The 14,014-nt window shown below is 43.2% G+C and overlaps 1 protein-coding gene across 1 annotated transcript in view; it reads left to right on the plus strand.

Moving 5' to 3' along the window:
* LOC122559967 (solute carrier family 13 member 3-like) overlaps positions 1-14,014 on the plus strand; it is a 59,557-nt gene that overhangs the window by 22,835 nt on the left and 22,708 nt on the right. The window contains exons 2-3 of the mRNA XM_043710075.1: positions 1,179-1,383; positions 12,829-13,094. Coding sequence (XP_043566010.1) covers positions 12,859-13,094 — 236 coding nt within the window. The 5' untranslated portion in view covers positions 1,179-1,383; positions 12,829-12,858. The remainder of the gene's footprint in view (positions 1-1,178; positions 1,384-12,828; positions 13,095-14,014) is intronic.

Here is a 14,014-nt window from a genome sequence, read left to right on the forward strand (position 1 = left end):
TCTTCTAGGGTATGTGGCCATTTCACTGCAGGAGATAGTGGTGATGCTGGTAGTACTTGCAACACACAAGGGAGTCAGAGTATCTTGGTCAGTGCTTAGACATGGTGTGAAATGGATAACACTGACAGCATGGTTACTGTGATAATTGCAGTCTAATGAAGAGTTATAACCACTCGATTGGTGGGACATGGACAACATCCCCACAAGAGCGCCCTCAGTCAATTCCTTCAAGGGCCTCCTGGTGGGTGGGGAGGGTAATATCCAACAGCCCTCAATCCATACAGGCTCCCTTTTCCCTATAATGAGTAGTTTCTCCTGTGTTGCGGAAAAGGGAGGGACTGAGTGAGGCACATATGGATGGCATGACTGTTAGTGTTGATGCCAGTGGGAAAAAGGTGTTGAGGTGTCCCAAGTAACTGAGTAGGCTGCACAGAGGCCATGTAGCATGGGAGGCTGGTTGTTGAGTGATAGTGAGTGAGGGCAGATGTTGAAGGCAGAGTGGTATGTGAGAAGGTAGCCTTGAGATGGAAGGTGGGTGTGGTCATAGAGATAAAGTGAGTGTGAGCTATCAGAGAGAGGGACTTGCATTTACCCTGGCACAGTGGAAGAGGTTATTGATCGTGTTATGATGTAGCTGGCTGTTCGCCCACACCATGGAGATGACACTGACACAAAATATTGTGCCTATCAGCCCTGGCACAAGCAAAGTTACACATGCTGCCAGACTTTCAATGATATCTGCTGGCCTGTGAGCTGTTCTGAGATGACACATGGCAAGTGGGGTTGGAATCAGATGTGAGAGATGCCATGGAGGCAGGGTAAGTAGTTAATGAGGCATGTTGACAAGATACAGAAGGAATCTCGCTAAGCCGCACTGGAGGAATCCCTCCAAAAAAAACATAATGTAACTCGTAAAAAATGGTAGATTCAGTCCGTGGTCTCTACAACTGACACAGTGTGAGTCAAAGTTACCTTGACAATTAGAGGCTTCACTTGGTTGAATAAATACTTCCTTTCGCATCAGAAAAAACTATTGACGAGATAACAAAACAAGAGAGTTACACTGATCTCATTCGCCCAGTGGAAAAAGAGTTTGTTAAGTAATGAAGCAAGTTTATCAACTTATTTAATAAAACTTTCCATTCACAGAGTTGTATTTTGTTTATTGATGAATACAGATACCTCAAAAGTCTACTTGAAGAAGGTTGGATTTGAGCTCAATAACTGGAAGGGAGTGAAGTGGAATGTCCATGATGATAAATGCTGCTTCGCCATTATCTTACTCTATTTGGCTTTGACGGAAGATGGACGACGAAGGCTAAAGACACTAGAGGAGGAAGAAAACTCAAGAAGGCATGCAACCACCAAATGGACTGACTGAAGGTTTGTCCTCCCGTTGATACAGTTCCTCCCTTAGCCTTGCTCTTTTCACTTTCTCCCTCTTCTACTTTTCACTGACTTTACCCCAGTCTCTTCCAACCTCTATCTCTTTCTCTCCCCTATCTTTTTTTAAAATCTCTCTCAGTCTCTCTATTGCAGGGCACCACAACAAGCCCATCCTCATCAAAGGGGCAGTCAAGAGATAAATAAGAGAAATGTATGAAATACAGAGCTTTGTACCGAGATCTTGGAATTGAGAATGTCAGATGGACTTGTATTTATAGATAAATGCATCTACGCACATGTACATATATCTTACTTCAAGGTGACTCACAGGAACAGCAAGTCATTTAAGGAAATATGAGGCAAGGTGACCAAACGATAGATCTAAGAGGCAGGTTTTTAAGGGGAATCTTAAAGGAGGAAAGAGAGGTGGACAGTTTGAGGAAGGAAATTCCCAGAGTTCCAAACCCAAACAGCTAAAGACACAACCAGCAATGGGAAATCAAATAAAATTAGCTGTGATGAAAATTCCAGAATCAGAGGAATTTGATGTCTCAAAAGAGATTATTATGTTCGGGACGGGGAAATGATTTACACTTTGCAAATCCAGCAGAGCATCTTGACTTGATGTGGCATACTTATCAGTTGTAATGTAAGAAACTAGGTGTGGATAATATGGTATTGAAAGATCTGGTTATTATACACAATTATTACACTCACAGGCACATAAGTGTCTGGGCCACTATTAGGCTATTTGTCACAAGGAGCAGCACGCTTTCATCAGCTCATCATGATTCAAGTGATCCCAGGGTAAGATGGAGTCTGAGAACATTATGCCTTCAGATCCCATGCTACGATACAGTGAAGATATTATGAGCCTGCTGTAGAGCCATGGAGGTCTACAGCTCAGAAAAAGACCCTTTGGCCAATCGCATGCACGCCAGTCAAAAGCAACCAGCTAACTATTCTAACTCCATTTTCCAGTGCATATCTCTTAGAAGTATACTGACCGCCAGACATACTATAATGGGCATGGTCATGTTGGGATTTGAAAACAAGCAAAGTAAGTTTTAAAAGATAGCAGTTGCTTCGCAGGAAGCCAGGACTTTAGATGAGCTCACACTTACAGTCAGTAGAAAGTGGGAAAATAGCCAGGAGTGCTGTAGTCAAGTGCCAGGAGGTATAGATGAGAACTTCAGCATCAAGTAAAATGAGGCAGGAGTTAGATGGAGGAAGAAATAGGTGACCTTACTATTGGTGCAGAAATGTGCAAGAAAATTGCCCATAGTGTCCAGGGATGTGCAAGCTAGGTGGATTATCCATGGGAAATACAGGGTTATAGGGATATGGTAGGGGCTGGATCTGGATATGATGCTCTTCAGCGGGTCAGTGTGGACTCAATGGGCTGATTGGCCTGTTTGCACACTGTGGGAATTCTATAATTTGATGATATATTAGCCTTTGTACCAAGCATGGAACTGTGAAACATTTGCATTCCTGACTAAGAATACCCAGGGAGTGGTTACCAGGTGGAATTTACTGTCATGTGGAGATTTTGAGATGAATAGCGTTGATGTAGTTCAGGAAAATCTAGATAAGTTAATAAAGGACAAGGGAGATCTGGTGGCCAAGTGGTATTCTGAATGGGCTTGTATTAGAAAGGCTGAGTCTAATGTTCTAGTGATATGGGTTCAACTCCTGCCAAATCAGATGATAAAGCTTTAGTTCCATAATGGCGACCGTGTAACCACTGTTGATTGTTGTAGAAGCCAATCTGGGATGCTAATGTCCTTCATGAGAAGGAAATCTGCCATTCTTACCTTGTCTGGCCTACACGTGGCTCCAGACCCACAGCAATGTGCTTGACTCTTAACTGTCCCTGTGCAATTAGGGATGGGCAATAAATGTTGGCCCAATCATGGTGGCACATCCTGTGAGTGAATAAAAATAGGGGGACAGGGATAAATAATATGTAGTTGGAAGAGATTTGTGTGGAACATAAACACCAGCACAGACCATCTTGCTCAATGACCTGTTCAATTTCTGTAATTTCTGGGTAATTCAGTGAAACTTATCTCTGCTCAGGCACGGTTGTATGTGCTACGTGTTAGATACTATTCCATATTCTGTGGATTTAATAAATGATGAATTCAGGACACACACAGAGTGCCAGCACCTTAGTCATTTGAGCAGTTTGGACATTTAACTATAAGTTAACAATATCCTTGAATGGAGGATTGCCCAAGCAGAGTATGATTGTCAGTGGTGTACATGAAAAAAATACAAGTAGCTAATACCACCAAGACTGGCTGTCCTGAATGAGTCCTTTGTTCTCTGAAAGCAAACGTTAGAAGGTGTAAACAGAAAACCCATCAATGGTACTCCTAACCCATTGTCCCCCTCCCTTGTCAGCATTTCTGAAGGGACCATTCTCTCCATGAAACCCTAGCCCACTTCTCAGCAATCCCCATCCCACCACCTCCAGCATCTCACTCTGCAACCCCTGACTTTTTACCTACTCCCTTTTCACTGACCGAAGTTCTAAACCCTTCTTCCAAATGAAACAGCAATTTATTTAGGTGCACTTTTTCACTTTCTCTTATTGTACTCGTTGCTTGTAAATATTGTCTCTCCTTTCCGCGTGGCGAGACCAAACATAGTTTTATGGAGCATCTCCTTACTGTACCCAAACTTTTCCGACTGGCTCTCGTGCTATTTCAACATTGAGTTCAACAATTTCTGATCATCGTCTCTGCCTGATTTTGCTTCCGTTGCATGCTTTGAATTTTTATCTGTTTTTTTTGTAATCTTGCTTGCAGTTTGTGGTGCACCTGCTGTAAGGTACATCTTTTGTTTCTTTGTTTCTTTCCATTCCCCATCACCATAACCCTCTGACCCTGGAGGACTAACCCTCTGTCATTCAATCTCTCCTGCCTTCCACCCAATCACGGACACTCCTATTGACCTTGTCCCACCCACCTCTTGTTCAAATTCAATTACATTTATGATTCTTCACAATTCTGAAGGAAGGTTTCAGCCCTGAAACTTTAACAATGTTTGTCTCTCACACACTGTCTACTGACACTGCCATAACCTGTTAAGTTGAGCATTTCCAGCATTTTCTGTGGGGTTTTTTTTCATCTTTGCAATCAACCAAACTGTTTGCACTGCGCCAACTAAGTAGACGTTATAACCTGAAGGATCAAGAGCAACTCATCTCCCATTATCAACAAAAGGAAGCCTTGGTCACTCATTGAGCCAATTGTCTTGTTAATTTTTGACTGGATCTCCCTTCACTTGTAACCAACAAAGCTATGAAGGACGTCTTGCGGTTAATATGGAGCTATCGGCAACAACTCATCTTAATCTTGACACCGCTTGTGTTTTTACCAGTTTTATTTGTAATGCCTCCTCAGGTAGGTTCCGGTGTCTTAATTAGATTAGATTACATTACAGTGTGGAAACAGGCCCTTCGGCCCAACAAGTCCACACCGAACCCGTCGAAGCGCAACCCACCCATACCCCTACATTTACCCCTTACCTAACACTACGGGCAATTTAGCATGGCCAATTCACCTTACCTGCCAACTTGAAAAGCACCCATTAATTCCTACTTGTTCTTTCCTCTCTGAAAACCAGTTTTCCATCCATCATGATGCACTTCTCCCAATTCCATGTGCTTTAATCATGCGCAATAATCTCTTATGCGGAACTTTGTCATAGCTTCAGGAGTGTTTGCTAGTCTGTAATAAGTGTACGCATCCTGCATCCCAAGGATTACAGTGGTTCATAGAAACATAGCAGATAGGAGCAGGAAGAGGCCATTCAGCCCTTCGGGTCTGCTCCACTATTCATCATTATCATGGCTGATTGTCCAACTCAATAGCCTCATCCTGCTTTCTTCCCATAACCTTTAGTCCCATTTGCCCCAAATGCTATGTCTAGCCACCTCTTGAATATGTTCAATATTTTGGTATCAACTACTCCCTGTGGGAATGAATTCCATGGGTTTGCCACTCTTTGGGTGAAGAAATGTTTCCTCATCTCCGTCCTAAATGGTCTGCCCTGAATCCTCAGACTGTGATCCCTGGTTCTCTGGACACACCCACCATCGGGAACATCCTCCCTGCATCTACCCTGTCTAGTCCTGTTAGACTTTTATAAGTGTCTATGAAATCGTTCCCCCACCCTTGACCCCACACAATCCCAACCCGGTCAATCTCTCCTCATACGTCAGTCCTGCCATCCCCAGAATCAGCCTGGGAAAGCTTCACTGCACTCCCTCAAGAACAAGAGCATCATTCCTCAGAAAAGAAGACCAAACCTGCACACAATATTCTAGATGTGGCCTCACCAAGGCCCTGTATAACTGCAACAACACATTCCTGCTCCTGTACATGAAACCTCTTGCGATGAAGGCCAACTTACCACTTACCATCTTTACCGCCTGCCGCACCTGCATGCCTACCTTCAGTGATTGGCCCATAAAGACACCCAGGTCCCACTACACACTCCCCTCTCCCAATTTACAGCCATTTAAGTTGTAATCTGCCTTCTTCATTGGGTTTCCTCTGGGTGCTCCAGTTTCCTCCCACAGTCCAAAAGGTGTGCGAGTCAGGTGGATTGGCCATGCTAAAATGCCCATAGGAGAAAGTGAGGTCTGCAGATGCTGGAGATCAGAGCTGAAAATGTGTTGCTGGAAAAGCGCAGCAGGTGCCCATAGTGTTCGGTGCATTAATCAGAGGGAAATGGGTCTGGGTCAGTTACTCTTCGGAAGGTTGGTGTGGGCTTGTTGGGCCAAATGGCCTGTTTCCACACTGTAGGGAATCTAATTCTTGTTTTTGCTTCCAAAGTGAATAACCTCACATTTATCCAAATTATACTGCAGCTGCCTTTGATTTGCCCACTCATCCAACTCATCCTGATCATGCTGAAGGATCCCTGCAACCTCATCACAGTTCACTCTCCCACCCAACTTGGCATCATCTGCCAACTTTGAGATTTTACATTTTGTTCCCTCATCCAAATCATTATTGTATATTGTGAATAGCTAAGGTCCCAGCACCAATCCCTTTGGCACCCCGCCAGTTACTGCCTGCCAACTTGAAAAGGACCCATTAATTCCTACTTGTTGTTTCCTCTCTGAAAACCAGTTTTCCACCCATCACGATGCACTTTTCCCAATTCCATGTGCTTTAATCATGCGCAATAATCTCTTATGCGGAACTTTGTCAAAAGAATGTAAGGTCCAAATATACCACATCGACTAGCTCCCCTTTGTCAACTCTACTAGTTACGTCTTCATAGAATTCCAACAGGTTTGTCAAGCATGATTTCCCCATCATAAATCCATTACTCAAGGAGATTGCTCACCACCACCATCTCAAAGGCAATTAGGAACAGGCGGTAAACATTGTCCCAGCCAGCATTGCCCACACTCATGGAACAAATGAAAGATAAATGTGGACAAAGTGAGATTAATGTGAGGGGTAGGGAAGTAAAATAAAACAAGTTCATAGAGTCATAGAATTGTACAGCATGGAAACAGACCCTTGCGTCTAACTCGTCCATGCCAACCAGGTATCCTAAATTAATCTAGTCCCATTTGCCAGCATTTGACCCATATCCCTCTGAACTCTTTCTATTCACATACCCATCCAGATGCCTTTTAAATGTTGTAATTGTACCAACCTCCACCACTTCCTCTGCCAGCTCGTTCCTTACACACCACCCTCTGTGTGAAAACGTTGCCCCTTAGGTGCCTTTTAAATCTTTCCCCTCTCACCTTAAACCTATGCCCTCTAATTTTGGATTCTCCACCCCAGGGAAAAGGCCTATCTATTTCCCCTATCCATGCCCCTCATGATTTTCTAAACCTCTATCAGGTCACCCCTCAGCCTCTGACGCTCCAGGGAAAACGCTCAGTCTTTCCAGCCTCTGCCTACAGCTCATTGAGCAAAAATAAGAACAAAGAACAAAGAAAATTTACAGCTCAGGAACAGGCCCTTCAGCCCTCCAAGCCTGAGCTGATCCAAATCTACTGTCTAAACCTGTCGCCCAATTCCTAAGCATTTGTATCCCTCTGCTCCCCGCCTACTCGTGCATCTGTCCAGACGCATCTTAAATGAATCTACCATGCTTGCCTCTATCACCTCTGCTGGCAATACGTTCCAGACACCCACCACTCTCTGTGTAAATACGATATCTTTTTATGATACTAAGTCCAAATTCTAGTCATAGAAATCAGAATGAGAAAAGGCTTCAGGTAACATGTACAATCATTCTTTGTCTACAGTGACTATAAGGAGTTTGGAACATAGCATCTTATTACTTTTAACTCCTGAGATGAGAGAGACTGATAACTTGCAACATCTGTCCAAATTGTCCTGGTGATCTTCTGCCTACTTTGCCCCAACGTTAACCCAAACTACAAAAAAGCAAACGTGGCAAAGCTTCCAGGCCTGACCTGGATATTCCTCTTCGTGCACATGCACAGCAAGGTGGCATTCCCCTTAGATCCTCTCGAGTTGGACATCTTTGCTGACAAGTCAACCATGTGCGGGGAGAGAAGGGAAATTGAGAAGCAAGGAAATGGGAAAACTAAAGGTGAGGGGAGTGAGTTACAGGGAGTGACGGAGTATGGTTAGGGAGACCAGAAGTAGGAAGAATTTTGATTCTGCAACTAACTCACTGAAACAGCATAGACAACCTGAAGTAATATTGCAGACTCTCAGGTTCCCTCTGATTTATAGCAATACAAGGACCTTTATGTAGCTGGAAGCTTTAGATGTGACCCCATTGAAGCATCCCATGGCCAGATAGCGTCTATTCATATTGATGTTGCATACTCAAATAATGGTCACTGGGCCAGATTACCAGAGAGGCAACTCAATCAGCAAACCATGCCACAGTATTAAGATCAACTCCTTCCAAAGATGACAGCAGAGTTAAAATGGGAGAGAAGCTGAGAAAAGGTTTGAGTTTGGGAGTAGGAGGTTGTAAACGTTTCCTAAATGACCTGATTAGGAATGCTATGACACTACTCCAGGCCACATGGGATGTGAACCCATATTGCCTGATCCAGAGGTGGAGACACTACCATTGTACCACAAGAACCCTAAGCCAGCATTTTATAACCAGAACAATGAGGCACCAATTCACACTCACAAATTGCTCGTGCCAGTTTCCTCAGTACAAGAAGAAAGTGATTGGGACCTTGGGTCAAAGAGAGAGATAGAGATCGTGTAGCTTCGCTGTTCAAATAGTGTCTCAGATTTTCTGAGGCCTGTGTTTCAAAGGAAGTTAAAGGGTGAGATTCACCAATTTGGACTCCTGGCTATAATTAGCATGTGAGCTGCAGGACATTCTGAAAAAAAAAATGATACTTTGGAAAGAAGGAAAGGGGTCTTAAACTCTGTCATGAAATCAGGATCAATGTCAACTGGATGGTAGGTACAGTTCAAAGGCTGCTTAAACAAGTAAATGTCAAGGTCACTGAATGTACAGTCAGAAATGGTGGAATTCATTGAGGCGTGGTCATTATTCTTACATTTGAGAGATTGGGCAATTCAGAGCTTTTAGAATTTGGACTGGTGCTAAACCCAACTGTGTTCCTATATTGTTTGCACTAGCAATGATAAGGTAGATTTCCTGAGTCCTCATGACAGTTGGATAGCTGTCTTACAAATACTGTCATTCAGAAATCCATGTGTTGCTCACTGCAGTGTTTATCAGTCCCCTGTACTCTGTCCAAATCTTATTTTTTTCTATGGGATGTGGGCTTTGCTAGCTAGGGCAGCACTTATTGCTCATCCCTAATTGCCCTTGGGAAGGTAGCAGTGGAGGTAAAGAAAAGCTGGAAAGTGAATCCAATGGTCTTTGCTTCCCAATTCCAATGTTGATATGGTCCTACATTGGCTACCCAGGCCCTTGCAGTTTAATTGTCTTCTTCTAGAAACTTCCACTGGTTTGTAAGAAGTACAGAGCAACTAATTCATTTGGAAAAGTCACAGCTCACAGCATCTGCTGCAGGAGAGGTAACTGGTTTTCTGCAAGCTTAAACTGTATTTTCTTTCTCTGCACAGAACAGGCAGCTTCTCCTGGGGAGACCAAATTGCACCACTTCCATGTCTTTCTCTCTCTGTAACTTGTTTCCAGTTCCAAATTTCTCAAGTTAGCTGAGAACTAATATGTTTTAGTTGAAAACAACTTCATGGCTCCTGGTTGTCTGCACATTCCAAGAATTCACAGCCACTAAAAAAAAAACAAATTTTCATAATCAGGACTCCCTGTCATTTTCTTTTCTTCTGCATGAACATTCGAGGTCGATGTGTGGCACTGACTTCTAGAACTGAAGTTCATGTTGTGATATGTGTCAGCATGCTGATCACAGTGTGCACAATGGTGAGGGAACTGCGAGAATGTGCAGCTCAGAGGGAATGTTGTTTACACAAGGTGTTTACACGAGGCAGCCATTCTGGTATACCCCACCCCTGTTTTTAAGCTACAGTTCTTTCTCCTTGCAACCTATCATTCATACACAGATGAAAATTAAAAGACACAATTCTTGAATGCACCACACCTTCAATTTATGACAGAGGATTTTTTTCTCTCCATCAGCTTGCAAATCTATGCTGATTAGATGGAATTCTTTCATTCTGAGTCATAGAGATGTACAGACCCTTCGGTCCAACTTGTCCATGCCGACCAGATATCCCAACCGAAATCTAGTCCCACCTGCCAGCACCCGGCCCATATTCCTCCAAACCCTTCCTATTCAGATGTCGTTTAAATGTTGCAATTGTACCAGCCTCCACCACTTCCTCATGCCATACACGTACCACCGTCTGCGTGAAAAAGCTGCCCCTTAGGTCTCTTTTACATTTTTCCCTCTCTCACCCTAAACCTATACCCTCTAGCTCTGGACTCCCCCACCTCAGGTAAAAGACTTTGTCTATTTATCCTATCCATACCCCTCATGATTTTCTAAACCTCTATCAGGTCACCCTTCAGCCTCCGATGCTCCAGGGAAAACAGCCCCAGCCTATTCAACCTCTCCCTACAGCTCCAATCCTCCAACCCAGGCAGCATTCTTATAAAGATTTTCTGAACCCTTTCAAGTTTCACAACATCTTTCCAATAGGAAGGAGACCAGAACTGCACGCAATATTCCAAAAGTGGCCTAACCAATGTCCTGTACAGCCGTAACATGACGTCCCAAGTCCTGTACTCAATACTCTGACCAATAAAGGAAAGCATATCAAACACCTTCTTCACTATCTTATCTGCCTACAGCTCCACTTTCAAGGAGCTATAAAGCTACAATCCAAGGTCTCTTTGTTCAGCAACACTCCCTAGGACCTTACCATTGAGTGTATAAGTCCTGCTAAGATTTGTTTTCCCAAAATGCAGCACCTCACATTTATCTAAATTAAACTCCATCTGCCACTCCTCAGCCCATTGGCCCATCTGATCAAGATCCTGTTGTAATCTGAAGTAACTTTTTTCGCTGTCCAGTACACTCCAATTTAGTGTCATCTGCAAATGTACTAACTATATACCTCTTCTGCTCACATCCAAATCATTTATATAACTGATGAAAAGTAGTGGACCCAGCACTGATCCTTGCGGCACTCCACTGGTCACAGGCCTCTAGTCTAACAAACAAACCTCCACCACCACCCTCTGTCTTCTACCTTTAAGCCAGTTCTGTATCCCACACCCTTAGTGATTGTAGTATTGGGAAAACCAACATGTCCACTTCCTTGACTATTTTAGAATTGCTTTGTGCTTGACATGATCTCTACCACTGAGGATTCTTCCTGGGAGAATAAAGAAACTATTTAAAACATGTCTTCTGAATCATTTCAGCTTCAGACTCTGAATTACACCAGTTAAAAATTTATCAATAAGCTCAAATGAGGTTTGCTGCTCGCTGGCTATCTGGATGCTTGCATTTTGTCATAAACATTGTTGACTCTTGCACTTTGAATTCTCTACAGTGTTGATTGCAAGGGAAAGTATTTCTGTTAATCCAGTATCATCACTGGGTTCTATCCTGCTGACAGTGTGAAAGAAATTTCTTAGGCAAACATAACTAATCCCAATGGATTCAGTCTTCTGTTGCAGTTTTGCCATGAGTCTAGCGAGGCCTGTGAAATCTTCTACCTGCGTCCTTTTGCCATCTGTTCTACAATTGGCTGTTATTTAACCAACCATTCACCAACCTTGTTCCATTACTGGGCGTCCCTGGATCAGTTGTTCCTTAGCATCATAGTGTTATACAGCCTTGACTTGTAGGGTAGGGAGGTGAGTCTGGGTGGGATGCTCTTCAGAGAGTTGGTGTGGACCTGTTGGACCAAATGGCCTGTTTTTACACTTTAAGGGGCTCTGATTCTAACCAGTTTGAATCCTGTTACCATTTAACCAGATTGAGATTCAGACATGCATGCATATTCAAGAGTCAGAATGTTTGATTATGAAATGTGTTCTGTACAGGGTGATATTCCTTTTGTTGGATAGTTACGTGTACCATATCTTTAATCTTCAGTGCTATACCTCCTGATGGTATGTGGTTGCATACCGTCAGTTGTAGATAGTGTTTCTTCAACCATGATGCATAAGCTGATAATACAGTAACACTTATTCCAGTAGCAAACTTAAAATGTTATCTAATGGTCCTTAAAAAGCATCTACCAAAACCACAACTACTGTTATCTAGAAGGACAAGGAAACACCATCACCTGTAAGTTCGCCTCCAAGCCATTCACCATGCTGACTTGGAAATATATCCCCATTCCTTTGTTTTGTTGTGTCAAAATTCTGACATTCCCTCCCTAACAGTATTGTGGACCTGAGTGGTGCTGGAAAAGCACAGCAGGTCAGGCAGCATCCGAGGAGCAGGAAAATCGACGTTTCGGGCAAAAGCCCTTCATCGGGAATAGAGGCCTCCATCTAAACTCTGGTTTCCAGCATCTGCAGTCCGCACTTTTGCCTAGTATTGTAGACTTGCCTACTGCACATAGTCTGCAGTAGTTCATGAATATAGCTCAACACCACCTTCACAAGAGCAGCTAGGGATGGGTATTACTTGATGGAGCCCACATTCCATGAGTGAATTTAAACAAGCCCTTTGACTCCTTGTCAGTCAGCTATGTTTGCATAAGAATATCCAATAACCCTGCCTCCACCACTCTCTGGATAAGAGAATTTCTCTGAGAGTAAAAAAATGTCCTCATCATCATCTTAAATGGAAGATCCCTTATTTTTAAACTGTGTTCCCTGGTTCTAATGTTTTCAAAAGCCCCTTAGCATCCAGCCTGACAATTCCCTTCAGGATCTTATTTAATTTAATAAAAGTAATACTGGAATTGATCTTTACAGTCGCTATGATTGACCTAATTTCTTATTGTGTGGTTTTAATTAGATTTTTTTTTATTCCACCAGGAAGGGAGATGTCTCTATATAGTTCTGATTATGGCTGTGTACTGGTGCATGGAAACGTTGCCTCTAGCAGTAACCGCACTGCTCCCTCTCAGCCTCTTACCGCTGTTTGGAATCCTACCTTCATCAAAGACCTGCCCTTTGTACTTCCTTGACACGAATGTTCTCTTCTTTGGTGGCTTGATCATGGCCGTGGCGATTGAAGACTGTAATCTGCACCGCAGAGTAGCACTCACAATCCTCAGGTTTTTGGGGGTTAACCCTTTAATGTAAGCACAATAATGATGCAGCCAATTTGCAACTTCATTGGAAATCGGGGTGGGGCAGCAGGGTGGCTCAGTGGTTAGCACTGCTGCCTCAGAGCTTCAGGGACTTGGGTTCGATTCCAGCCTCAGGCGACTGTCTGTGTGGAGTTTGCACATTCTCCCTGTGTCTGCATGGGTTTCCTCTGGGTATTCTGGTTTCCTCCCACAGACCAAAGATTTGCAGGTTAGGTGGATTGGTTGTGCTGAATTGCCTATAGTGTGCAGGCTAGGTGGGTTAGCCATGGGAAGCAGAGTTACAAGGATATTGTAGGAGGTTGGGTCTGGATGGGATGCTCTTTGGAGGGATGGTGTGGATTCATTGGGCTGAATGGCCTACTTTCACATTGTAAGGATTCAAGTTCATAAGAAGCAACTTTCATTCAGCACTTGAAATAGGCCCTTGTTGTTCTGCAAGGGGTGATTGTTTATGAGTATTATTAGTCATTCAATCAAATTTATGAATGTCATGGCATCCAATATATCTTGAGCCAAAGCAGACTGAGAGTTGGATATTGAGCAGATTAGGGAGTACAGTGATGCTCAGTGAAATATTTGAGGAAGGTTTTGTTCATGTTTTCGATCAGAAAGGCAAATGGGTTTTATAGCAAGAACTGATAGCACAGAACTTTGCAGCAGGGAGTAAAATGGTAAGAGTGAAATCTAGTTCATTCTGAAACATGCTCTGTGGTCATTGGAACACTGAGGGCTTCATAGTCTTTGCTGCCTGTAGAACTGTCACAAAATTCAATTCAGATATCTAAGGGAGAGAACTGAGTAATCAGAGATTAGAATAACACAATAACCTGAATTTTAACGAGATACATTGCTAATTCCACCTCCATCCCCACAGCCCCCCGCCTCCTGAGAACAATTGATCATTTTTG

The sequence above is a fragment of the Chiloscyllium plagiosum genome, chromosome 20 (genome assembly GCF_004010195.1).
Source record: "Chiloscyllium plagiosum isolate BGI_BamShark_2017 chromosome 20, ASM401019v2, whole genome shotgun sequence".
NCBI classification, from domain to species: Eukaryota; Metazoa; Chordata; class Chondrichthyes; order Orectolobiformes; family Hemiscylliidae; genus Chiloscyllium; species Chiloscyllium plagiosum.